This window comes from Lytechinus variegatus, chromosome 18 (genome assembly GCF_018143015.1).
Source record: "Lytechinus variegatus isolate NC3 chromosome 18, Lvar_3.0, whole genome shotgun sequence".
NCBI lineage: Eukaryota > Metazoa > Echinodermata > Echinoidea > Temnopleuroida > Toxopneustidae > Lytechinus > Lytechinus variegatus.
The window spans coordinates 9680067-9706118 of NC_054757.1; the positions used below are offsets into that span (position 1 = coordinate 9680067).

Consider the following 26052-nt stretch of genomic DNA (forward strand, 5'->3'; position numbering starts at 1 on the left):
TTACGTGTTTCGGAATTACGAACCTTCGGAATAACGCCACAAATATTCGGATTAACGAACCCTTTTACGTTTTAGGATTAACTAACATCGAGGTATATAGGCAATTTACGTGTTTCGGAATAAAGAACCTTTGGAATTACGAAGTGTAACCACCAAAACCATGTCTAGAGTGAGGACTATAGACTCCAAACTCTGTGTAAGACAATACATAGTAAATCTAGTCTTACTACTTCAGACTCTACACTATGCAGTAGGCAAATTTGCAAAATTCAAGGGTCTGCGCCTGCAGTCTAGCTATTGACACCAATTAATTTGGGGTCTTAATTTCTTTTGAAGTCATATATATTTTGATTTGGAAATTCACTATGAATTTATTTGAGCTTGGGCATCCTTCGTAGCTGGATGTACGCCAGCGCCATGAAGCCCATTCCCATTAATATCAAAGCCATGATGTTCTGCCATTTACCCCACGTGGTGTAGTTGATTCCTTGATCTTCCAAGTACAAATAACCCGGAGTGCTGCATGGAAAATAAAAAAAAATAATTATATAAAATGATAGTAAACTGTTAGAAACAAAGGGCCAATGCATGTACTATTATTATCATTCTTCCTGCTATTTAAAACGATACAATGGAAAGGGTTGTGGTAGTATAAGTAGTTGGAGTGGTAGTGGTGGTGGTGGTGGTAGTAGTATATAGTAGTAGTAGTAGTAGTAGTAGAGGTAGTAGTAGTAGTACTACTAGTAGTAATAGTATATGGTGGTAGTGGTGGTGATGGTGACAGTAGTCGTAGTAGTAGTAGGAGGAGGAGGAGGAGGAGTAGTAGTAGTAGTAGTAGTAGTAGTAGTAGTAGTAGTAGTAGTAGTAGTAGTAGTAGTAGTAGTAGTAGTAGTAGTAGTAGTAGTAGTAGTAGTAGTAGTAGTAGTAGTAGTAGTAGTAGTAGTAGTAGTAGTAGTAGTAGAACGTTGTGGCCCAGTGGATTAGTCTTCGGACTTTGAAACAGAGGGTCTTGGGTTTGAATCCCAGCCATGGCGTAATTTCCTTCAGCAAGAAACTGATCCACAATGTGCTGCACTCAACCCAGGTGAGGTAAATGGGTACCGGTAGGAAGTAATTCCTTAAAAGCTGTGTGCGCTATGAACGCCTAGCTTAGCCGGGTAATATAGGAGCGCCTTGAGCACCTAACAGGATGGATATGTGCGCAATATAAATACCCTATATTATTATTATATTATTATTAGTAGTAGTAGTAGTAGTAGTAGTAGTAGTAGTAGTAGTAGAAGTAGTAGTAGTAGTAGTAGTAGTAGTAGTAGTAGTAGTAGTAGTAGTAGTAATAGTAGTAGTATTAGTAGTAGTATATTGCCTGCAGTCTCATGGTGATGATGATGTTGAAAACTGAAATTTTCAAATAGAATCAACGAATAAACCCTTTTTCGGATACTCACCAAAGTGTCCTATTACGTACTGTATCACATAATGTCAAATCGGCCATCTCATTAATCAGTAGTGCCTGAGGTAAACAGAGAAATATATTTTATTGTAATTCAAGCACGACATATGTTATAAGACTTATAAGATAAAATACACAGAGATATACATCCAATAAGATCCTGATTGCTTCCTAAAACACCGAGTTAAAATCAATAAACAACAAATATTTTGACTACCCCCCCCCCAAAAAAAATCCAATTTCGATCTCTGTCTTTCTGTTTTCACCGTTCACCCCATTTTCTTCCTAATTTGTGTACCTCTTTGAAATGGTTTAAATGCGACGATTCCATTTAATTCATCATATATCAATATTTCTTGCAAAGCACCACTCGCTACGATGATGATGAAGCCATTATAAGTCACGGGGCGCTTTTCACTTACGTTGATCCCATATCTGAAGATACTGAGGTACTGAATCCATTGAAGCCAGACCGGAAGCGATGCGATGTTTACGAACAAACCACCAAATAACTAGATTTAAGGAAAGAATGAATCAATAAAACAATTTGCAAATCTACGTGATTTTAAAACTATATAATTATTTTTTTTCAATGGTATGAATTAACCAAGTCAACGATATGTATTCCAAAGTCAATAATAGATTTCTTAATGGAGAAAGAAGAGAATGCTTCCTAATTACAGATTAAGTTTTTTCGTTGCTGTTTTTTTTATTATAACGAAAATATTGCAATTGTTCCTCTCATGCAGGACACACAAACAAAAATATCATGTACTGAATGTGCGAAATAGTGATATTCCATTTATAATAATAAAGTGATGTAATATAAACATTGTAAATATGATATGATATATTGCAACTTTCAGATCTTAAACATAAAATGCCTTTTGCAATTGCAATTCTATCTATCTATCCATCTCTCTATCTATCAATCTATCCAGCTATCTATCTATCTATCTATCTAGCTAGCTATAAACCAATCTAGCTAGCTAGCTATCTATCTAGCTATTTATCTATCTAGCTATCTATCTAGCTCGCTATATATCTAGCTATCTTCTATCTATCTATCTATCTATCTACCTATCTATCTATCTAGCTAGCTATCAATCTGTCTATCTAGCTAGCTAGTGTTGTAGTTATCTATCTAGCTATCTTCTATCTATCTATCTATCTAGCTAGCTATCAATCTGTCTATCTAGCTCACTAGTGTTGTAGCTATCTATCTAGCTATCTTCTATCTATCTATCTATCTAACTATCTATTTCTATCTATCTATCCAATTACCTATTTCTATCTATCTATCTATCAATCAATATATCCATCTATCTAGCTAGCTAGCTATCTCCTATCTATCTATCTAGCTGCCTAGCTATCCATCTATCTATCCAACTATCTATTTCTATCTAGATAGCTATCTATCCATCTATCTATCTAACTGTCTAGCTATAAATCAATCTATCTACCTAGCTATCTATATATCTGTCTAGCTATAAACCAATCTAGCTATCTATCTAGCTAGCTGGCTATCTATATAGTTATCTATCTAGCTATCTATCTAGCTAGCTGGCTATCTATATAGGTATCTATCTAGCTATCTACCTAGCTAGCTAACTATCTATCTAGCTAGCTAGCTATCAATCAATCTGTCTATCTAGCTACCTAGCTCATGTACTGAATGTGCGAAATAGTGATATTCCATTTATAATAATAGTGATGTGATATAAACATTGTAAACAGGATATGATATATTGCAACTTTCAGATCTTAAACATAAAATGCATTTTGCAATTGTTATTCTATCTATCCATCTATCTATCCAGTTATCTATCTATCCATATATCTATCTAGCTATCTTCTATCTATCTGTCTAGCTATAAATCAATCTATCTATCTAGCTATCTATCTACCTATCTATCTATCTATCCAGCTAGCTAGCTATCAATGAATCTGTCTATCTAGCTAGCTAGCTAGTGTTGTAGTTATCTATCTAGCTATCTTCTATCTAGCTAGCTAGCTATCCATCCATCTATCTATCTATCTATCCATCTATCTATCCAACTATCTATTTCTATCTAGATAGCTATCTATCTATCAATCTATCCATCTATCTATCTATCTGTCTATCTATATATCTAACTGTCTAGCTATAAATCAATCTATCTAGCTAGCTGGCTATCTATATAGGTATCTATCTAGCTATCTACCTAGCTAGCTAACTATCTATCTACCTATCTAGCTAGCTAGCTAGCTATCAATCAATATGTCTATAGTGTTGTAGTTATCCATCTAGCTATCTATCTAGCTAGCTATCTATCAATCCATCCATCTATCTATCCATCTATCTATGTATCCAACTATCTTTCTATCTATCTATCCAACTATCTATTTCTATCTATCTGTCTGTCTGTCTATCTATCTTTCTATCTATCTATCCATCCATCCATCTACGTATGTATCTATCTATCCAACTATCTATTTCTTTCTATCTATCCAACTATCTATTTCTATTTATCTAACTATATATCTGTCTATCTATTTAGCTATCTATCTATCGTTCCAACTATCTATTTCTATATATCTATCTGTCTATCTGTCTGTCTATCTATCTATCTTTCTATCTGAGTGTGTTCTCTCTTTCTTTTTCACTTATGACGTAAATTTAGTTAGCAACCGTAACATGAAAACTGCTTTACAAGAGGGTCTTGCACAATGAAAACACGATTCAAGTACGATATTCCGATTTTCTTTCCTCTAGAATTACGGAGAAGCAGGATGAAATGTGTTCTTACCATCATGAGGACAAAGCACATGGCAAGCATGAGGGTTGCGATGCTGACAATATCTGCAGATGAACTGATAGCAACAGACAAAGAACTAGATGCGAAGGATATCGATAGGAGACTGAGTAAATAGAAGAAATATTTGCCGACATCCACCTGAAGTCCTGCAATTAGAATAGAAAAATATATTAAATAAATGAATAAGTTAATTTAATAATATTCATCAGACAAATATATTAAGTGAATAAATGAATCAAATGAATAAATTAAATAGATAAATTAGATAAATAAAATGAATGAATAAAAAATCAACTAAATAAATCAATTGAATAGATGAATGAAATTATTAAATTAAGTAGATGAATTTAATGAATAAATTAATCAAATAAATCAAATGAATGGATTGAATAGAAGAATGAAAAAGATAAATTAGGTAATTAAATCAAATGAATTAAGCTACATAAATTGAAAATATATGAATTTAGAGTAATTAATTAAATGAACTATATAAAATCATTTATTTGAAATAAACAAATTAAAACAAATGAATTGAAATATCAATATATCTCTATCTATCTATCTACCTACCTATCTATCTATTTATCTATCTATCTACCTACCTATCTATCTATCTACCTATCTATCTATCTACCTACCTACCTATCTATCTATCTATCTACCTATCTATCTATCCATTTATATATTTATATGTATCTATATCTATCCACCTGTACTTTCGTACATACACAGCAAAAACTGTGGTGTTAACCGGTGTACATAGGTGACCACAACACTTATTTTACACCGGTGTTAAATTGGTGGTGTTAGTTTTACACCTATATGTGTTATTACAACACCTTTGGTTGTTACATTTATACTCTTTGGTGTTATATTCAATCTTTAGGATGTAATTTTAAGTTTTTAACACCTCAGGGTGTGGTCCTCTATTAACACCAATTGGTGTCAGTTTTAACACCACAGTTTTACAGTGTATATATAATATATTTTTTTTACTTCACATTAGCAATCTAGATACTTGAAATTTTGTCTGTTGATTGAGTAATCTATCTATTGCATTTATGTGCATGTACATATTTATTTATTCATTCATCTATTCATTCATTCATTTATTTGCTTATTATTTATTCATTCATTCATTCATTTATTTATTGTTTCTTTCATTTGTGTATTTTCTCCAATTGATTAATTAATTCATTTATATATGTATTTATTTGTTTATTCATTCAATCATTCATAATGCAAGGTTTATTCCTCTCGATCCTTAATTGCATATAGATCAGCCCTCATTCTTACCTATCATGAAGTATGTAATAACGGAGTAGAACAGAGACGGTATGAGACGTAAAACGACGTAATCAACAAAACACTTGGCGAAGAAGTACACCGACACTCGATAAAAGCCACTCGCCGTTTCATGTCTGTGACGTCATAAAAGAAAACAAAAGCGAAAGTAATCAGTATCGTGAGACTTTCAGCTCGAAATTCATCCTCATGAAAATATCCTTGAATAAACCTCATTTTTAAGTAACATTTTTACGTCATGTTTTACCCAATTGATATTAAGCTGTAGATTTTGATAAATTCAATAACGCTTTATTTTTCATGCAGATTTTTTTTTATTTGGGGTATAGTATTTCAATTTTCCACTGCGTTTTTCACTCTCATATACTTTTCGTAATTTTGATCCATATTATGCATTTTTTCTACATTCTTTAAAAAATGAATGAAAAAGTAAGAAAAGGACAAAACAACTCACATGAACATCACTCTCTCGTGAATGAAGACCTCGATGGAATTGATATTAGAAAACACCATGTTCATGCAGATGAAGAATGTAGCTCCAGCTCTAAGTTTGCAAGAAGAGAGAGAGGACAATAACATGATTTTTTAACATGACCTTGAAATGATCATAAAAAGACGTGACAGAAGCTTTAAATCAAACAATTAAACAATAAATGCCTATTTTATTTTACAGGCAATAATATATATACCAAAAAGTGGTATACAGTTAATAAATGTTGAAGCCATGTACTGTGCATTTACATCGATGCCATACTAAAATGATTACACGCTGATATTGGCTTAAAATAGTAATTACCGGTATAAGAGCTCGACTCAATAAGAGAATGATGGACAAAGTGAGAGAGCGATGGGAGAAGAGAGATGGAGAGAGAGAGAGGGGGGGGGGACCAAAGAGGGAGAGGGGAAAGTACGCGAGAAATTGGGAGAGGAGAAGATAAGCGAATGCTAAAAGTGGAATTTGAATGTTTCCCGCTCAAATAATAAATGTTGAGATTTTGTCATTAAATCGCTAATTGCGATTGGAATTTGATTGCTTATGTTGCTGTTTTTATAGCTTATGTTGTTCTTAATAATGCGATTATCCTTTTTTTTAATCCTTTACGTATGCTTCAATATTCTTTCTATCCTTAGTATTTCAGGGGTCCACATTTTACAAGCTTTGCTTTTCAGTGGACCCCTCCATTCTTCTCATGATATATAATTATACTAATTTAATTATATTTAATCATATTTAATTATACTGATTTAAATTTGACATGTATGTTAATTTCTATTTGAATCACTTATTGAATATGTATATCATTTATTCAATGTTGAAATTTGTTCATGCTTTTATTTAAATTGAATTAATTTATCTTGTACTTATTCGTATTATGTTGAAGAATGAAAAGTAAATTGAATTGAATCAATAATCGACACATTGTTTTTATTTGAATTGAGAATCGATACCTGTTTTGAACACCCGCCGAAGTTGTGAGGTCCATGTCGAAATAAAGAAGTCCAACGAGGAGAGACATGACAATCAGAACGACGTACTGCAATAAAACAGATGGTTTACTTGAGAGAAAGTGGGAGGAAGATGGGGATGGGCATGGGGGTGGAGAGGGCAGATACGGGCACATGGGAGTAATTCATCTGCGCGCAAAGCGGGCAAAGATCACATGACTTTATTGATTATAATAATAAAAAAATAGATCAAAATGTTTGTTTATCAAAAGAAAACGATAAAGATCATGCTATGTTCACACCTTTTCATAATTAAGGCGTTTGGGGAGGCTAGACTGCATTTTTGTATTTCATTTTAATTATTATTACCCACAATGCAGTTCTGGTTTTTTCTGGCAATGAACTGGCCGAAATTATGGTTAGTCTTATTTCAGGCCATTTAACTTTTGATTGAGCTGGACAAGTACCTGATTAACATATCAAGTCTTAATGTACTGTTGATTGTGACTAATGTCAGTGAATTAAAGCAAAATCTATCGAGGGATTGATTTTTAATGGTTTTTTGATGAGCTATAACACGTGAGTGAATGGAGGTCTGTATATGAGCCCATACAAGACAGGGTAAACTATCAGGGACAGATAGAGTGAGCTCTAGGAGATGAGGAAAAGAGCGAACAGGAAACAAACAAAAAAGGTGAAATGTGATATGACCAATAATGTCAAACTCTATCACAAACATGAAGAAATAGACTTTTAGCCTTTAGAGGTGGGGCCTAAACATTTTCGCTCGCGATTTTTATTTTTACCCTTTATGTCTTCTTGCGCGCCCGGCTAATTACGCCTCTAGAGGGGGTGCAATCAATTCATTTCAATTCAGGTTTATTGCGAAAAAACATGATTGGCAGTCACAGACTGAATTGTACATGTTTACACAATACCAATATATAACAATAATCAAAATTACTAAGATGAACAATGAATATACAAATTAAAATTACATATGTGCAGTTATCTAAAAAATTATCTTTTTATGAAGTTTGAAGTCTTGTGGAATCTAGCGGATGAATTTCAAATGTGTCCAAGCAACAATTAGGTTTATCTAGCATTATTGTGTATCTAGGATATTATGTGAAATATGAAAATTATGATATCATGATCACTCACGGATACGGCCATAATCACTGGGTTACGCAAAGTGCACAAGTATGTCCTCTTTGTTACGAGTTGAAGCTGAAATAAAAATTTAAAAAAAGTTGAAGAGTGGTATATCATTAAGTAGATAAGTGGTCATTAGGGGGTACTTCAGAAAGGTAAAAGTGTGATAAACCCCTAACTTTTGCTGAAATTCCTTGTTCTTTTTCTCCCCCAAATGTTGTAGGCCTGATATAGATCCCTCAGCTGACGTATATATATAGGACCAACCACATCCCCCCAAAACCATGCAGTAGAGAAGAAAAACAAATGAAAAACTACATTCATTTCGTGGTAAGCATTTAAACCTGTTCACCATTACCTTCATGGACGGCAGAGCAGAGGATCGTCCTATGTTCGTGGGGGGCGGGGGGGCTCACTGACATCTACTGTCACATCCCTCCCCCCAAAAATACAAATAATAATCCTTCGCTCCGCCACCCATGATTGCCCCCCACCCCCACAAGAAAATTATCCCCACTGCGACTATTTTACCACTCTCGCATTCAGTATACACTCAGTGTTTTTATGTTCTTATTTAGAAGACTAATTTTTCACTATCCCCTACCCCCCCAAAAAAAAAAATTATCCCCACTGCCACTATTTTACCACTCTCATACCTGAGTCCAGAATGAAGTAGGGTACTCTATCTCCGCGTTCAAAGACTCTTTCTTGGTCTTCTCTGAGCCGAGTATCTTGGTTGTGTCGTCCTTCATGCTCGCATGAAGGTTCGATTCTTCAAAGATCTCGGCAAGGTTGCCTCTCTCTGACGACATTTTTGTCGTGCTGGTTCCTATATACGCATTTAAAAAAAGATTAATTTCTCGAAGAAAATTAGTGAGATTGGGCTGTGTTTAATCGATTCAACAGATTTCGTTCTATTGTTTGGGATATAACATTAGTTATGTAATAATGATCATAATAACGATTTTGTTGAACGGTGATTGATTGCGATTATTACGCGCAATTTGTGAAGAAAGAACAGTCTTTATCCATCTATGATATGACATTTTAAAAAATGCCTAAAATGTCCCCTGGTAGCTTTAAAGTCCTTAAGGCATGGTCACACCGCCCGGGAAAAAAAATCATCACCGCTCGCTACCGTTCACCAATTTCGATTTCGATTGTTTTTTTTTTCCGATTTTCCCCCCCAATTTTGTGAGCTAAATTCGACCCTCTTTCCCTACCGCTCCACGACCGCTCCAACAACGCTCGGGCGCGCGGCGTGACCATGCCCTTACAAACAAATCAAGCGAAAACATTTTTTGACGTCTCATTGCTGTAATTGAATTGACTGTACCACTATTGGGCTTGCACACCGCCTATAGTTAAAACTTGCTAAATCCAGTTTAGTTAACAATGGCTTTTGTTCAAAATGCATTCATGGATGCAATCAGGCACCCCTGGATATACTTGACTGGGCTAACCAGTGTAATTGATCAATCAAGGGTCAATGTGGGTTTCAATAATGTACCCCCAATAGGAGGCTTTCTTTTCAAGCCAGATAGGGCATGGTTTTGGAAGGAAAATGGCAGAAGCAATCGAGGTATTGAGGAAGCAGGATGCCTCACCAGTGTCTAATTAAGTCTCAAGTGAGTTTTTGGTTATTGCTTTTTACGATATTACTGCATGGTCATGTGTTTTAAGGCGACCGCACACCTTATGACTGGTTTGCGACCCGATTTCAGAATAAAATGTAGTAGAATTTGATGCTAATATTGAGACTTGGAAGAACTTACTGTGCAATGTTCTAAATCATCGTACGAATACCTATGATCAAATCTGTGACTATGCTATCATCCGTCTTAGAATAAAAGCGAATTTAAAATCTAGTCGTAATGACGTCATAGAAGTCGTACGATTGGTTACGATTCGAAAATGATTTGGCCTTTACTTCAAAATAAAGGCTTGCAGTCTTTTAAATGGTAATAATATTATTCTCTCTATTAATTTTAACCTGAAATAAAATGATATTTTTCATTCACATTTTAAGAAAATGAACAAAATGCAATTAGTTCCAAAATTGGATCGCTAGCAGTCGTAAGGTGTGCGGTGGCCTTTAGTCTTGCACAATAATTATCGATGCCCATGGAATTTTAGTCAAAATTTCATTAAAAAATGACTTATTCTATGCCTTTGAAGTTCTAATTTTACAAATACATTTTTCCACATTGCAACATCTATTATGGATCGGTTAGCATTCATTTTGATTTATTACGGCATTTTAGCAAGCACTTCGCGGATGCTTTCTATAAAGCAGATAATCTATTGTCAAAAGCTCTTCATAACAAAGCAGCCTTTGTCGAAAATCGATGACTCAAGACAGCAGTGTCGTCCTAGATTCTTGTCAAACAACATATTGCAATTTTTGTCCAGTCCGAATCTTAAGACGATGTGCTGTCCCGATCCACCAACTTTCGACAATGACCTTTAATCTGTCCATTGCGATTTGACGGGCATTTTCAATAAATTCTGAACGTTAATTGTAAAAAGCATCTGCAAGGTGGATGCTATTTCAGTCTTCCAACAGACAAATAAACAACCAATATGCTGTTTGAAATTATTAAGAAATAATTGGAAATTTTAAATGAAGTTAGTCACGTACCTTCTCCATCTTCAGAGGTTTCTCCGTTTATCACATCCAGGAAAAAGTCAGGTGGATTGTTGTGAGACTCGCATTCATAACCTGAATGACGAAAGAAATTGGTAAAAGTATGCCTTAACATACTGGCACACAGCAAAAAATGTGGTGTTAACCGGTGTACATAGATGACCACACCAGTTATTTATACCGGTGTTAAACTGGTGGTGTTAGTTTTACACCTATAGGTGTTATTACAACACATTTTGTTGTTACATTTACACTCTTGGGTGTTATGTTTAATCTCTAGGGTGTAATTTTAATACCTCAGGGTGTGGTCCTCTATTAACACCAGTTGGTGTCAGTTTTAACACCGCAGTTTTTACAGTGCAGATATACTGTTTTAAAAGGGGAACCTAGAAGGGGATAAAGATGCCGTCAAGAAAGATGAGGGGAGAAGATGGGGGATTGAGGAGGGTGGGGGTGAGGAGGAGAGTTACACTGCAAAAACGCTGGGGTTAATTTAACACCAGCCTCGTATCTATATCGGTTCACACCAGAGAGGTGTTGAAACAACATTGGTTTGGTGTTAGGCTAACACCAATTTGGCATTCAAGCAACACCAATTAGTGTTAATCCAATATTATATAGGTTTGATTATTAACTGGTGTTTTTTTTTCAACGCTTCTCTGGTGAGGACCGATATAGATACCGGGCTGGTGTTAAATCAACACCGGTCTTTTTGCAGTGTAGGTGGAAACGGAGGAGAGAAGGAAGATGGAAAGGAGATGAAAACTAAAGAAGGGGAGGAGAAAGAGGGGACAGGGAGGATAATGAAGAGGAGGAGGAGGAGGAAAGGAAAAAGAAGTAGGAGGAAGAGGGGTAGGAGGAGGGGAGGAGAGGGATTGATGGAAAGTGGATGGGGACAAAGAGATAGAGGAAGAAAGAAGGAGATCTATCACGGCATTGGACGGTGGAGAAATGTTAGATGTAAAATACAATCTTGATATTTTTGCCTTGCTGAGTGGGGACATCCTTGAACACTCGGACACCCCCTCCTCCTCCTCCTCCCCCCCCCCCCGCCTCGATCAGTCGACTTAGCCTCACGTTTTCCAAGCAGGGACGATAAAAGAGTAATAATATTCAATCGAATTCTTGTACTTCGTTTTGTCTTACCTGTCATGTCTACGTCACAATTTTCTGAAATTGTGTGATGAATTTATGTGATAATCAAATATAAAATAGTTCATCAAATAAAAATTCATTGGATGTTGCGCTGAAGGTATTCTTGACGTCGTTTAACATTGACATGAATATGAAACTTTGCCATCCTGTGGTAACTTCCATGGAATCCTTTGAATTTGATTGGTTGTAGAGCATTGTTGTCATGGCAATGATAAGAGTAACGACAATAACAACTTTTTATAGAACTGGGTCCTGGTCTTTACATTCTTACCAATAGAGCTGAAGTAAGGCAGAGCTTTGTTTGCTGGGCCATGGAACACCGTCTTGCCTGCTGCTACTAGGTGCATCTGATCAAAGAGACGAAAGATTGAGAAACGAGGCTGATGGATGGAGAATATGATGGTACGACCCCGCTTCGATAGCCTTTGGAAATAAAAGAGGTAAACATTTCTTTTGAAATACCGATGTGAGTTACCTGGATTATGATTGCAGTGTTTTTCAAAATGAAATCAAACAATTTTCAGTCTTTACCATTTGATGATAAGTTTTGGAGAGCATAGCTCGGCCAGCTCTGTCCTGGGGATGTGGAGAGGTTGGGGGTGGGGGTATATCATGCGATCTACAGCAGTAGTAGTCAGAGCCAGCGGAACATCAGACTCGTACAGGAAAAGTGGAGGGGCACCCTTTGTCTGCCAAACAATAGGTACCCCTTCACCTTCCATGTTTGAGCCTGACGTTCCGCCGCCTCTGGTAGTAGAAGTAGAAGTAGTAGTAGCATAGGCGGCGGGGACAGGTCCCCCCTAAATTTGAGGCGGGGGGAAACTGTCCCCCTAGATTTTTTGTTGATAACCTTTTTTTTTTTGCTTGTCAATTTTTTTACCTGTGTCCAACCCAGAATTTCAGGTGGACCCCCTTAATTTTTGTGGCTTCCTCCGCCAATGAGTAGTAGTAGTGGTAGTAGTAATTTTAGTAATAATATTAATGATAATAATTTCTTTAGCAATCTTCCTTTTTCAATTCATATTCGCGGAACCTTTTTTTTTCGGGGGGGGGGGCAACAGCCCCAAAGCCCCCTTATCGTAAATTGTATTCCACCTACTCTGCAAGTAAATTAAGGACGGAGTTTGCAGTGCTGGCGTCTAAGCCTGTTGTAGGTTCATCTAAGAACAGAACACTTGGCTTGATGATTAGCTCCATTCCAACATTGGTCCGTTTTCTCTCCCCTCCCGATACGCCACGGATGATTGCATTGCCAATCTAAGATAAAACATTATCATCAATATCATTATCATCAATAGCAGCACCAGCTTGGACCAGCTTTAACGTCGACATCGCAATTGCATTCAAGATCACTGTCAATATACTGTAAATGTATATCATGTGACTTCTGTTCGATAATTTGTATTTGATCGTAATCCTTTATGTTTTGATTTGAAATCAATAAATATAAACTTGTATATATCGACAAGCTCATTCGTAAACACGGTCACCATCTTCGTCATTATCATCATCATCATTACATGTACATGGACCGCGGAACCGGGGAACGCCCCCCCCCCCCTTCGGTAAACTTGTACAAAACTTTAAAAATCATCATCATTGTCATCATCACCACCACCACCATCAACAAGACCATCGCTATCACAACAGTTACCAACACTGCACCACCACCAACATCATCATCACCACCGCTACCAGCATCCATAGGCGGCGGAAGCGGGGGGGGGGGCCTCTGTTGCACCCACAAATGTAATAACGCCCACAAATGTAATAACACTTTACCCACAAATGTAATAACGCCCACAAATGTAATAACACTTTACCCACAAATGTAATAATTTTTGATCGCCCACAAATGTAATAATGACTTTACCCACAAATGTAATAAATTTGAAGGGATTTTTGGCGAATCCGTTCTAAACTAAAATCCTATAGTAATGCGTTCATATAGCACAAAAGTGCAAAGTCCTTTTTTCAGACCGGGTTAATAAAACATCAAAGTACAAGTCCGAAGTCTTTCTTCCAGACCCGGTTGTTTCAAAAATTATAATATAAATCCAAAGTCTTTTTTCCAGACCCGGTTGTTTCAAGAATTTTAATAAGTCCAAAGTCTTTTTCCTGACCCAGTTATTTCAAAATTTATAATATAAGTCCAAACTAAGATACGATAATGATATTCCTGTGGCTTAGTCTTTTCTCCAGACCCAGTTAATTAAAACTGGTGGAATTAATGTCTTTGTTGTTGTTTCAACTAATACGGTGTATATTGTGAATATATGCACTAAGAGTAAATTGAGAATCAAGCGTAGTCTTTTCTCCAGACCCGGTTACCTGTTATTTAAACATTATGAATAACAGTTTAAAAACAGTATAAAGACCCCATAATCTTATTAATGCTGGATATAGCGTAGCCTTTCAGCCCGACCATTTTTTTTAAAAAAAAAACGCTAATAGTAAGAATTAAAAAAAATCAAAGTCTAAGACCAAACAAACCTTCAACCTAAGAACCTGTTTTAAAAGAGGTTTAGAGTGTTGTCTTTATTCCAGACCTAAAACAGTTACGAAAAAAATCTTCTAACATAAGACCTTATATTCTTATTCTCGTGGAATAACACGAGTTTAAAACGTACTCTTTCCTCCAGACCCGGCTATTAAAAAAAAGTAACTGAAAAACTTCGAATCTAAGACCAAATTTCCAAAGTTTCACCCAGTAAAAATATGTCTTTTTTTAAAATAATACTACTACCCCTACAAAACATTGTAATAACGCGTGAGTAAAGCAGACATCCTTTCTCCAGACTTGGTTACTATTTGAAAAATAAAATAGTTTTTACAAATATTCTAAAACGAATACCCAATAATCTAATTACTGTGGAACAACATGAAGACCGATTGTCGAAGATCGACTTTCCTCCAGACACAATTATTTCAGGAATAAAAAATCAATAAAACTCAACCCCCAACAACGAATCTAAGAACCAACAATCCTCCAAATTAAGACCATGCATGTAGAGAAGCACATGTTTAGAGCGCTGTCTTTATTGCAGACCCGGTGATTTAAAAATGATTTAAACAATCCTAAAAACAAAAGACTCATATTCTTATTCTTGTGGAATAACACGAGTATTATGCTTAGTCTTTCGTCTGGACCCGGTTATTTAAAAGATAAAGAAATATTGAAAAAAATGACAGCTGAGACCAATCTTCAAAATTAAACCCACTTAAAATGCTTGGGCTTAGAGTGTTGTCTTTACCCCTCACCGACGTATATTATAACTTTTGAAACGACCGGGTCTGAAAAAAAGACTTTGGACTTGCATTATAATTTTTGAATTAACCGGGTCTGGAAAAAAGACTTTGGACGTATATTATAATTTTGAAACAACCGGGTCTGGTAAAAAGACTTTGGACGTATATTACAATTTTGAAAAACCGGGTCTGGAAAAAGACTTGGACTTGTACTGTAATATTTCATTAACCAGGTCTGGAAAAAAGACTTTGAACTTTTGTGCTATATGAACGCATTACTATAGGATATTAGTTTAGAACGAATTCGCCAAAAATCACTTCAAATTCATTACATTTGTAGGTAAAGTCATTATTACATTTGTGGGTAAAGTGCATTATTACATTTGTTGGTAAAGTGTTATTACATTTGTGGGCGTTATTACATTTGTGGGTAAAGTGTTATTACATTTGTGGGCGATCAAAAATTATTACATTTGTGGGTAAAGTGTTATTACATTTGTGGGCGTTATTACATTTGTGGGCGATTATTACATTTGTGGGTGTAACACCCTCCCCCTAAAATTGAGGTGGACGGTCCCCCCATAATTTTTTGTAGATAACCTTTTTTTTTGCTTATCACTTTTGTTTCCTGCGTCCCCCCCTAAAAGAAATGTTTGTGGTCCCCCTAAAATTTAGGTTCATGACCTTTTCTTTTTTGCTTGTCCCAAAATTAAGGTGATCCCCTCCTAAAATTTAGGTTGATAACCTTTTTTTTTTCGCTTGTCAATTTTTTACCTGCGTCCATCCCAAAATTTCAGGTGGACCCCCCTCCCTTCAAATTTTTGGCTTCCGCCGCCAATGCCAGCATCACCTCTATACACATCATCACCATGACCACTTTCACTAGCATATTCTTGTCATACCGAGGTTTTTTACCTGACTGCTAAGAGAGCACGAATGCATGTGAGCAAGCAACCAGGGGACCCACGGCTTAAGGACCTCTCCGAGGGACCTGGTAATGAGGATGAAAGCCTTACCAAAGGGCCCCAGCGCACCACTTGGGAATCGAACCCGGGTCACCGGAATCCGAAACCCTTGCTCTGCCGACTGAGCTATCCACTCGTCATCGTCGATCATCACCATAGTCGTCACCCCCCCCCCCCACCACCACCATCATGAATAACCACCATCATAAGCAATATCACCACACCACTTCTTAAATCTACTACAATCTAATCATTTCACCTTGCTATCTGCTACTCTCGAAAGCCCGAGTTCAAGCATGACTTCTTCGACCCTCTCTTGCCTCTCTGTCTTTGAAACTGTCTTCGGCAATCGAAGCGCTGCAGAAAACTCCAGATTCTCGCGAACGCTCAACATATCCATAATGATATCGTCCTAAAATAAAGCATTTTGAAAAAAAAAGTTAGTGAAAGAGAAGGAGGATGAAGGACAAGGAGATAGACATAATCATGTGGACAAGGAGATAGACATAATCATGTGGACAGAGACAGACAGACAGATTGATAATAGATAGATAGAGTAATAGATAGATAGATACATACATACATACTTACTTACATACATACATGTAGACAGACAGAGACAGACTGACAGATAGATAGATAGGTAGATAGATAGATACATGTAGACAGACAGACAGATAGATAGATAGATAGATAGAGAGATAGAGAGATACATGTGGACAGACAGATAGATAGATAGATAGATAGACAGACAGACAGACAGACAGATAGATAGATACATACATAAATGTAGACAGACAGACAGACAGACAGATAGATAGATAGATAGATAGATAGATAGATAGCTGGAGTAATAGATAGATAGATAAATAGATAGACAGAAAGAAAGATATCTAGATAGATAACTGAATATATGAAAATATAAGTTTTATGATGGTGACAATGATAGTATAGAAATGATCTGATGATGTAAGCCTGTCCTAAAATTTCATGTGAAAAATAAATCACAGAGATGGATTTTTTTTGGGGGGGTGACTAAAAAAAAAATATATATATACTTCAAATGTTTTTCACCTGCACAACATATCCCGAGATGCACCTGAAATCGTCCGGTTGAGGGGCGCCATCTATCAGGACTTTTCCAGACAGTCCACGAGGGTCCTTCCTCGCTGCCAATACATCGAGTAGTCTATCACAAAAAATTATATTTGAATTTATATGAATATCACTAAATATATTTACGCGATTTTGTCTTACTCGAAAACGGATCATGCTCAGTTTTTGTTTCATTCCCTTTTCGCCTTTCTTCCCACTTTTTTGTGTATATTTTCTATCTCTGAGTCTTTATTGATTCCTTTCTTTGTTCGTTTCCTCGTTTCCTTTGTCTTTAATATTTTTTTCATTCCCCTTTTCAGTGTTTTCTCGTTAATTCCGCCACTTTTCCTTCAATCGCATCTTCATTCTGTCTCTTTCTTTCTTTCTTTCTTTTCTCTATTCCTTTCTATTGTGTTTATGATTGACAGACCGCTATGACTTTCAGAACAAGACTGATCCCTTGTATAATAATATATGCATATAAAGGATTATAATTTTTGTATATATATATTTGTATGAGGATTGGGATCTTTATAAGATCTATTACATTGGGTTTACTTACGATGTTTTACCACTGCCTGTTGGGCCAAGTATAGCATTCATTCCTGGTCGAAATGCACCACTGAAAAGGGAAAATGGATTGGTTTATTAGTTAAGTCATCATCATCGCCGTCGTCGACGTCGTCATCATCATCACCATCATCATCATCACCCCATCATCATCATCATCATCACCATCATCATCATCATTATCATCTTCATCATCATCATTTTCATCATCATCATCATCATCATTATCATCTTTATCGTAATCATCATCAACATTATCATCATCATCATCATCATCATTATCATCACCATCATCATCATCACCATCATCATCATCACCATCATCATCACCATCATCATCACCATCATTATCATCACCATCACCACCACCATCACCATCATCATCATCACCACCACCACCACCACAATCACCACCACCATCATCAACGTCACCATCTTTATCGTAATCATCATCCCCACCACAACCAGCATGGTAATTATGTAGTAGCATTGGCCTATTACTAACGCACAGTCTAAGATGTATGCTTCTCATGAAATATGTCATTTCTTTTTTCAAAAGTGAGTTCAATATCTTAACGATTTTTGTATGCATGACAAAAAATACGATATAATATATACTGAAAATCTGAATCATTGCAATCATCACTGTAATTACATTATAACAAGTGACGTAATGAGCAAAAAAAATTGAGGGGAGATATTTCATACGGGGCAACATTTCTAAAAAGCTGCGAGAAAGCGAAAGGAGAGAGCAAATATTTTGACTTTCTTAAATCAAAATCAAATTTTTTGATAGATTTTGACATAATATTCAGAAAATAAAGCATATCATATTTCAACATTCCATCTTATTTATTTGTGTATTCATTTTTTATTTTATTTTTTTATATGTATATATATATATATATTTTTTTTTTGGGGGGGGGGGGGTACTACACGCCAGTGATTATGGCTCGAACCACCGGTAGCTAGGGAAAGGTCATGAACCTTTTTTAGTCACTTCTCCGTTCAGTTTATTTGTTAATGGTTAATACTAATTTTGTTTACATTAATATTCGCGTGTTAGCTTATCTAAGCAGTGGAGCAAGTTTATCAGGCTTTTGTAATTAACATAATATTAAAGATAACCGAACGATTGCAGTTCATCTTTGTTTGAATAGACCATTATTATCAGACGGCTCAATAATTTTGATACGTCAATGGTGCTCCTTTTGAACATGTTATATATATACAATAACCATCACGCTATTATATCATCACGCTATTCTGAAGTAAAGCCCCATTACCCTAAATCTAGCTTAAATATTATATTAGCTTAAGATGTAATGTATCAAAATTGAAATTGAAATATTAAAACTACTGATATGACTTCATGCACACCCCCGGATATATTATGTTTGTAATGTTAACGATGATGTGTATAATGTTCACACCGGCGAGTTCGACTCGAGGGTAATATCTTACAATGCGCCGCAAATGATTCTATTGATCTCAACTATATGGAAATCCATCATTGTCATATTTTTCCTACAGGAAAACTTGCACAATGTCCTTTGAAAACAGAGAGGAGCATATTGAATTGTCAATAAAAAGATAAATTCATGAACATACATCATATCGAGAAAAACATATTAAACATGTATTTTAGATGTTGACGTTGCTGGCTTTCCATAACTGTGGTTGATTGAATCAATCACAATTCTTTGTAAGACGGGCTCAGACCGACCAAAGCAGTTTATATTTAAATGTCCCCCCTCCACCCCCATACGCGCAAACATACACACGCACTCACTCACACACACAAACATTCTGGAAAACAGGGGAGTGTTTCATCAACATTTTTGTCCGACAAGTAGTCAGATCTGACATCTTTCTCTGACTCTGATTGGCTGTGAGGCACTATTACTATGGTAACTGTCGGATAAAATGGGACCTGTTGGATAAAACGTCCGACAAGTCCTTTCATGAAACACTCCCCTGTTGTTATGCCCCCCCCCTACTTGGTATTAGTCCGTGTCCTGTACAACAAGGCTATCAGCTGCTTTCTGGCACTCATAAGTGTTCAAAGTTCAACCTGGTTTGATATTCATCACTAATATATATCTTCCGATGACACACGCAATTTGACATTCTGTAATTAATCACGAAACCACAACAATTAAAGAAATAATGAACATGAATTGAAATTAAGCTGATGGATTATTGTATAAAAATATAAATCGATTCTTCTTGTTTTTTTTTCAATTTCATGAAAAGTGTTTAGTTCATCATGGTTTAAAAATCACATCTCAGATATTAGAGGATACAACGTTGAATGCAAACAAGGAGGAAAAATCATTCGAACTTGGTTTCCAAAGCCTTGGACAGGCAAATTTTTTTTTAAAAGTGTCTTGTTGGTATAATACCGCGGAATAGAAGGTTTATTACTGCACACATTTCTTTGTCATGTTTATCTGTCCCTATAAATCTTCGCCAAAAAAAATAATCAAGGTCTAGGGGGGAGGGTGTTCTCTTCCATTTTGGGGGTTTCCATCCCTGCCCCCAACCCAGACACATAATGAAAGTTTTTTTTAACACATTCATGACAACGGAATATCCACCGGTAGTGGAGATGATGCACTTTATGTGTGGAACAGTGATGGATCCAATGACCGGGGTAATGACAATAACAATAATAATAATAAGTAAAACACATGTGAAGCACTATATAAATTTCACAATTATTATCATTATAATATTTTATCAGTATAGTAAAGTTACTTCCTTGGATATAAAAGGAAATTTTGAAAAAATGGTTGTCATTTGACCTGATTGCTAAATGTTGGTTAGCTACCAATCCATTCATTGACTCGCAATAATAGTTTGTTTATGCATCATGTTTGATCTGCCGAGTCATTATCCTTAAGAACAAATGTATTATATAAATGCATAAGTGCAGCAGTCAGGGTAGTACATTAATAGAATTTCAAATTGCACACTAAGCGCACTATTGACCGTTGATACAATTCTTTTAAAGTAGAACAAGCCAGTATTTGAAGAATTGTTCTGATAGAGTTTCCAATTCATACCCACTTACAATTTATGTTGAAGGTTATTTACTTTATATTGCACAGTTTGATTCATATCTATTTGACTAGGGCCCCGTCTTACAAAGAATTATGATTGATCCGATCAATCACAACTATGGACGGCCAGCAATGTCAACATCTATTATGCATGCTCGTTCAAAATATATTTTAACTATGATGTATATTCATGCGTTCATTGTTTTCTTGAAAATTTACTGTGCTTCTCTTTGTTTACAAAGGGCATTGTTCAAATTTCCTGTAGAAAAAATTATGACACTGATGGATTTCCATAGAGTTACGATTGATTGGATCAATCGTAAGTCTTTGTAAGACGGGCCCCTGGCATAACAAACTATACATTGCATGAGGGAGGATATATATCCCCAATATCACTGATAGAAAATGTTCGACATTTAAAGTTTGCTTCTTCTGATTAACCCAAATTTTTGTTTCATGCTTTTAAATTGAAATGACATGATATGAAAGAGTACATCAATTAACATTCATAGACATTGGTATTTTGATACATATTCTAGACCGGTATCATCAAATTTGACATATATTTTGTTCTATCCTGTTTTAATTGTTACCGAGAACCAAGAAGTGTCATATCGTGAAGTAACATGCACCAGTTTTGGACATGTCCACTCGTATAAGTTTCATTCATTTTAGATTTGAGTTGACTTTAAAAAAATGTTCACAGTATTCATGAAGTATAAAGATATTTTGTGAATACTAAATGACGGATCATAGTCATAAATTGGGAACAGGGACGGTCCTAAAACCAAGCCTTCTGGTACACCAGAAGAACTTGATTAACTCCTCTTCTTATATTTATTCCTATAGAGCAAAAGTAAGGATTTAAACGAAACCAACATATCATCCCATTCGACAGATGACGTCACTAATGACAAGACCAATAGAATTGATGATGATGGTGGTGGTGGTGGTGACGGCGACAATGATGATGATGAAAACGATGTTTGATGGGGATGATGATGAGGATGGTAATGATGATAATGATGATGTTGATATATTTTGATGTTGGTCATAAAGTTGATGATGATGATAATTGCGATTCTGTTCATGGTGGAGACAGTGATCACTACAGTTATAATCAAAGTAATAACGGTGAAACAAATGTTGGTGGCCTATCACAGTCAGCCCTCACCTGACGTTATCGAGGATGACCTTCTTCGTCATCTTTCTATCTTTCTTTACGTCGACCGTATACGTGACGTCATGAAATGAGACGACTGATCCAAGCACGGATATACTCCTGACCCTCTCAGCCACAGAGCTGCTTGGAGTGTCTTTGGCAACATCTTGTCCTGTCATGGTATCTCAATTGCCAGGTTGTGCGTAGCATTTAGGGGATAACGTTGTGGAAACTGGAATGAATAATTAAAAAATATTGTATACAATGAAAATAAATGTGATAGATACATATTCGTCATGTCTCTTTCATTACTAACATCAGTGGCGTACACATGGGGGAGGGGCTTTGGGCGCTTCCCCCATATTTTATTACGACCAAGAAACAAAGAGAAAAGGAAAGAGAGAGGGGTGAAATATGATTTCATTTTCTGAATATTTTGTCGAAATCTATCACAAAATTTGATACTTGTTATAAAAATGTCGAAATTTTTGCTCACTCGCTCCGCTCATTATCGTCGTTTTTTTTGCCCGATACGCCATATCTGGCCCCCTCAAAAACTTTGGCCCATTACACCACTGATGAACATAAGATTCTTATTAAACTAAAATGAAACATGACGCGTGTGTACAATATGAAAATAAAGCTGCAATAATAATCATACCATTGTATATTCATTTACTAACTTGTAGCTTCAATGGTACCCAGAGTATCTTATGTTTACCACAATACAATGAAAATAATTGTGATAGATACTTATTCGTCATGTCTCTTTCATTACTTACATCAGTGGCGTACACATGGGGGAGGGGCTTTGGGCGCTTCCCCCATATTTTTTTACGACCAAGAAACAAAGAGAAAAGGAAAGAGAGGGGTGAAATATGATTTAATTTTCTGAATATTTTGTCGAAATCTATCACAAAATTTGATACTTGTTATAAAAATGTAGAAATTTTTGCTCACTCGCTCCGCTCATTATCGTCGTTTTTTTTGCCCGATACGCCATATCTGGCCCCCTTAAAAACTTTGGCCCATTACACCACTGATGAACATAAGATTCTTATTAAACTAAAATGAAACATGACGCGTGTGTACAATATGAAAATAAAGCTGCAATAAAAATAATACCATTGTATATTCATTTACTAACTTGTAGCTTCAATGGTACCCAGAGTATCTTATGTTTTCCACAATGACCCTGTCTGCAAAACATAAATATTGTTATAATATAGATAGCACATACTCAATATTTATTACATACGGTTTGCTTTGGTTCAATTCGTGTTCGGAATTAGAAGATGTCTAAGTTCCTGTATGTTCAAAATATCAATTCAGCTGTAAATCCATATGTAAATAAACTCATTGTTATCTCTAATAAAGGTAACAACAATCAGTTATCGCAGTTGATATTTTATAAGATATTCTTCCAAAAATTTTTTTTAGTGAAGTGCTGACGTAAGATGGCAACATCAAAATGAGATATTATTTGGAATACAAGGTTATGTGTGACCTAGACTATATCAGCTGAATCGTTTATAATTTCAGATACGAGTAGGGTATCTTTGTTTGATCACACAGAGTTGGGTCATTTCAAATAAAATACTAATGAAATAACAATGACAATTCAGGATGGAATTAATCCTAATTATGTTAATTGGAAATATATGAGAATCTTACCAGTATAGAACCCTCTGATATAGATATCTCTCGTGGAAAGACAAGTCTTGATTATGGATTAGGTTGAAGAAAATTGTCTGGTACTTCTTCATACATTCGTACAAAGGTCATCATGAGGAGAAAGAGAGAGAGAAAAAAAGGAAGAGAGAGAGAGATAACGTGTCTGGGTAGCTGTGTTTCATGAAGCGATTGGTGAGTGATTTTCACCGGACAGCTGTTATAAGCTACTGAAATCTTTGCATGTGACTGGCCAAGAGCAGATTTGTGAATGGAAATCATTAACAAAGTTGCTTCATGAAAAGTTTGCAGTGGGTTATTGTCCTCTGTAAAAACTGTGGTGTTAAAACTGACACCAATTGGTGTTAATAGAGGACCACACCCTGAGGTGTTAAAATTACACCCTAAAGATTGAACATAACACCAAAGAGTGTAAATGTAACAACCAAAGGTGTTGCAATAACACCTATAGGTGTAAAAATAACACCACCAATTTAACACCGTAAAATAACTGGTGCGGTCCTCTATGTACACCGGTTAACACCACAGTTTTTGCTGTGTCGTTTCACCACGACCAAGATCAATCGACGTGAAAGATCTATGGCAGGCCAACCTTAACAGAATTTGCTACCCCCGGGGCTACCCCTGGATCACGAGTCTTCTTGGTCAGTTCATGGGGTAACGACCGGGATATGAAAATGCTGCGAAAAATTGCCATAATAGAGGTAACAAAATGCCCACCGGCCACAACACCATCTCTATCACAAATAAGTAGATAAATAAATAAACAAATAAATGAATAATTTAATAAATAATAAAAAGAATAAATAAATATATATATAAATAAATAAGAGGGGGTTGAACTGGAAGTGTCTGGGGGAATAGTTGAACATGCATGAATATATTCGAGGTCCCTGCAGGCCTGCACATACACATTTATGGAGGAAATCGAGGACATTTTTTTTGTCAGAAAAGTATCTCTATTTTGGAGGACCCTTATGTTTTGTGTGTTTTTTTAAAATGAATTTCGGGAACCATCAATTATAAAAATTATCCCATACAACCGAGGACATCTTACATCGTTGCAGGTTCTCTTTTCTCTTGGTATACCCCTTGATGCAAAAGCATATGATTTGAGACCGTTTGGGATTGCTCCGTGTACATAGGCGTGCTGTGTGTCCTCGGTATACAACTCTAAGTTTATGTATGTGTTTTGTTCCATCAGTATGCGCACCCAAACAATTACATCCTCACACACCCCATCAACCCACACGAGCTACTCATCAGTAGGCCTAGAGGCATTTTATACATCTCTCTAAGCTAGCACTTCTTTGCTTATTTAAAAAAAACTGAGAAAACTGTATACATGTAGTTTATTAAAGCTACTCTTTTAGTTATTTCCAGATGTCCCCATGAAAAATTGTTGTCCAATTTCATTCAGTTGAAATATTTTACTCATCTCTTCCCATAATCGCTTAACTTCAGGACAATAAAAAAATAAATGAGAATTTCAATGACAATTACAAGGGGCTGTTTACACGAAAAGGGAACTTTTTAAATTTGGTTTTGAGACAGGTAATTTGTGTTCCTTTTGTAAAAAGAAGTTGAGTCATACATGTAGCTACTTGGAAGAATTGAAAGAGCGCCCTCTTTACGTTATAAGAAATGAGACTCTGGGTTGACCATAATTCTGAAGCAACGATATTCGGGAATTTCGTCTTGCGTTTGTGCTCATATCAGGCTCAGGTCACAACCCCCCCCCTCCAAAAAAAAAAAAAAAATTACCCTGCTCGGCGACCGGGCGGGCAGTTTTTAGCCGATTCCGCTCGGGTACCGAACGGGGGTCATCCGGGCAACGACTGGGTGTTGGTGCATCCCTCGATAGCCGTTCAAGATTAAGCTCGGAGCTCAAATTCAAGCGACGCCTGCTCATTTTTCACTCACCGCTCAAATACGCTCGGTGCCCGGGTATTCGCCGTCCGCTCGCCGCCGTAATCGAGCGGTCGCCGTCGAACGATTTATGGACTCGTTTGGGTCAAAGGCTGTCGAGCGGTCACCAGCCGCTGGCCGCTCAGAGATCGTTCGATGATCTCGCGGCGAATTCAAGATCGGCCGGGCGATTACTTAAAGATATAGGCCGGTGGGATACCGCCCGGGAATCGGTGGGTCGTCAGCCGATCACTGCTCGGACGCCAAACAGAAAAGTCCCCCCGATTTGACCCACATTTGGCCTTGAGGAATTGGTAATCGACAGAGCACTGCTCAGCCACCGATAAGTCTCTTTACTGCCCGCTCGAATGAAACAAAAGTCGTTTGGCG

The 26052-nt window shown here is 36.3% G+C and overlaps 1 protein-coding gene across 1 annotated transcript; it reads right to left on the reverse strand.

The window, feature by feature from the left end:
- On the reverse strand, positions 1 to 22283 carry LOC121431948 (broad substrate specificity ATP-binding cassette transporter ABCG2-like). Its single transcript, XM_041629741.1, has 16 exons — positions 22075 to 22283; positions 17828 to 17887; positions 17245 to 17359; positions 16430 to 16582; positions 13056 to 13213; positions 12228 to 12379; positions 10796 to 10876; positions 8811 to 8983; positions 8164 to 8229; positions 7003 to 7088; positions 6008 to 6097; positions 5545 to 5669; positions 4240 to 4394; positions 1873 to 1962; positions 1446 to 1510; positions 1 to 519 (listed from the first exon to the last, which is right to left on the reverse strand). Exons 1-16 carry the CDS (start codon positions 22239 to 22241, stop codon positions 372 to 374), a joined length of 1884 nt encoding a protein of 627 aa, XP_041485675.1. The 5' UTR covers positions 22242 to 22283; the 3' UTR covers positions 1 to 371.
- Positions 22284 to 26052: the final 3769 nt, after the last annotated feature.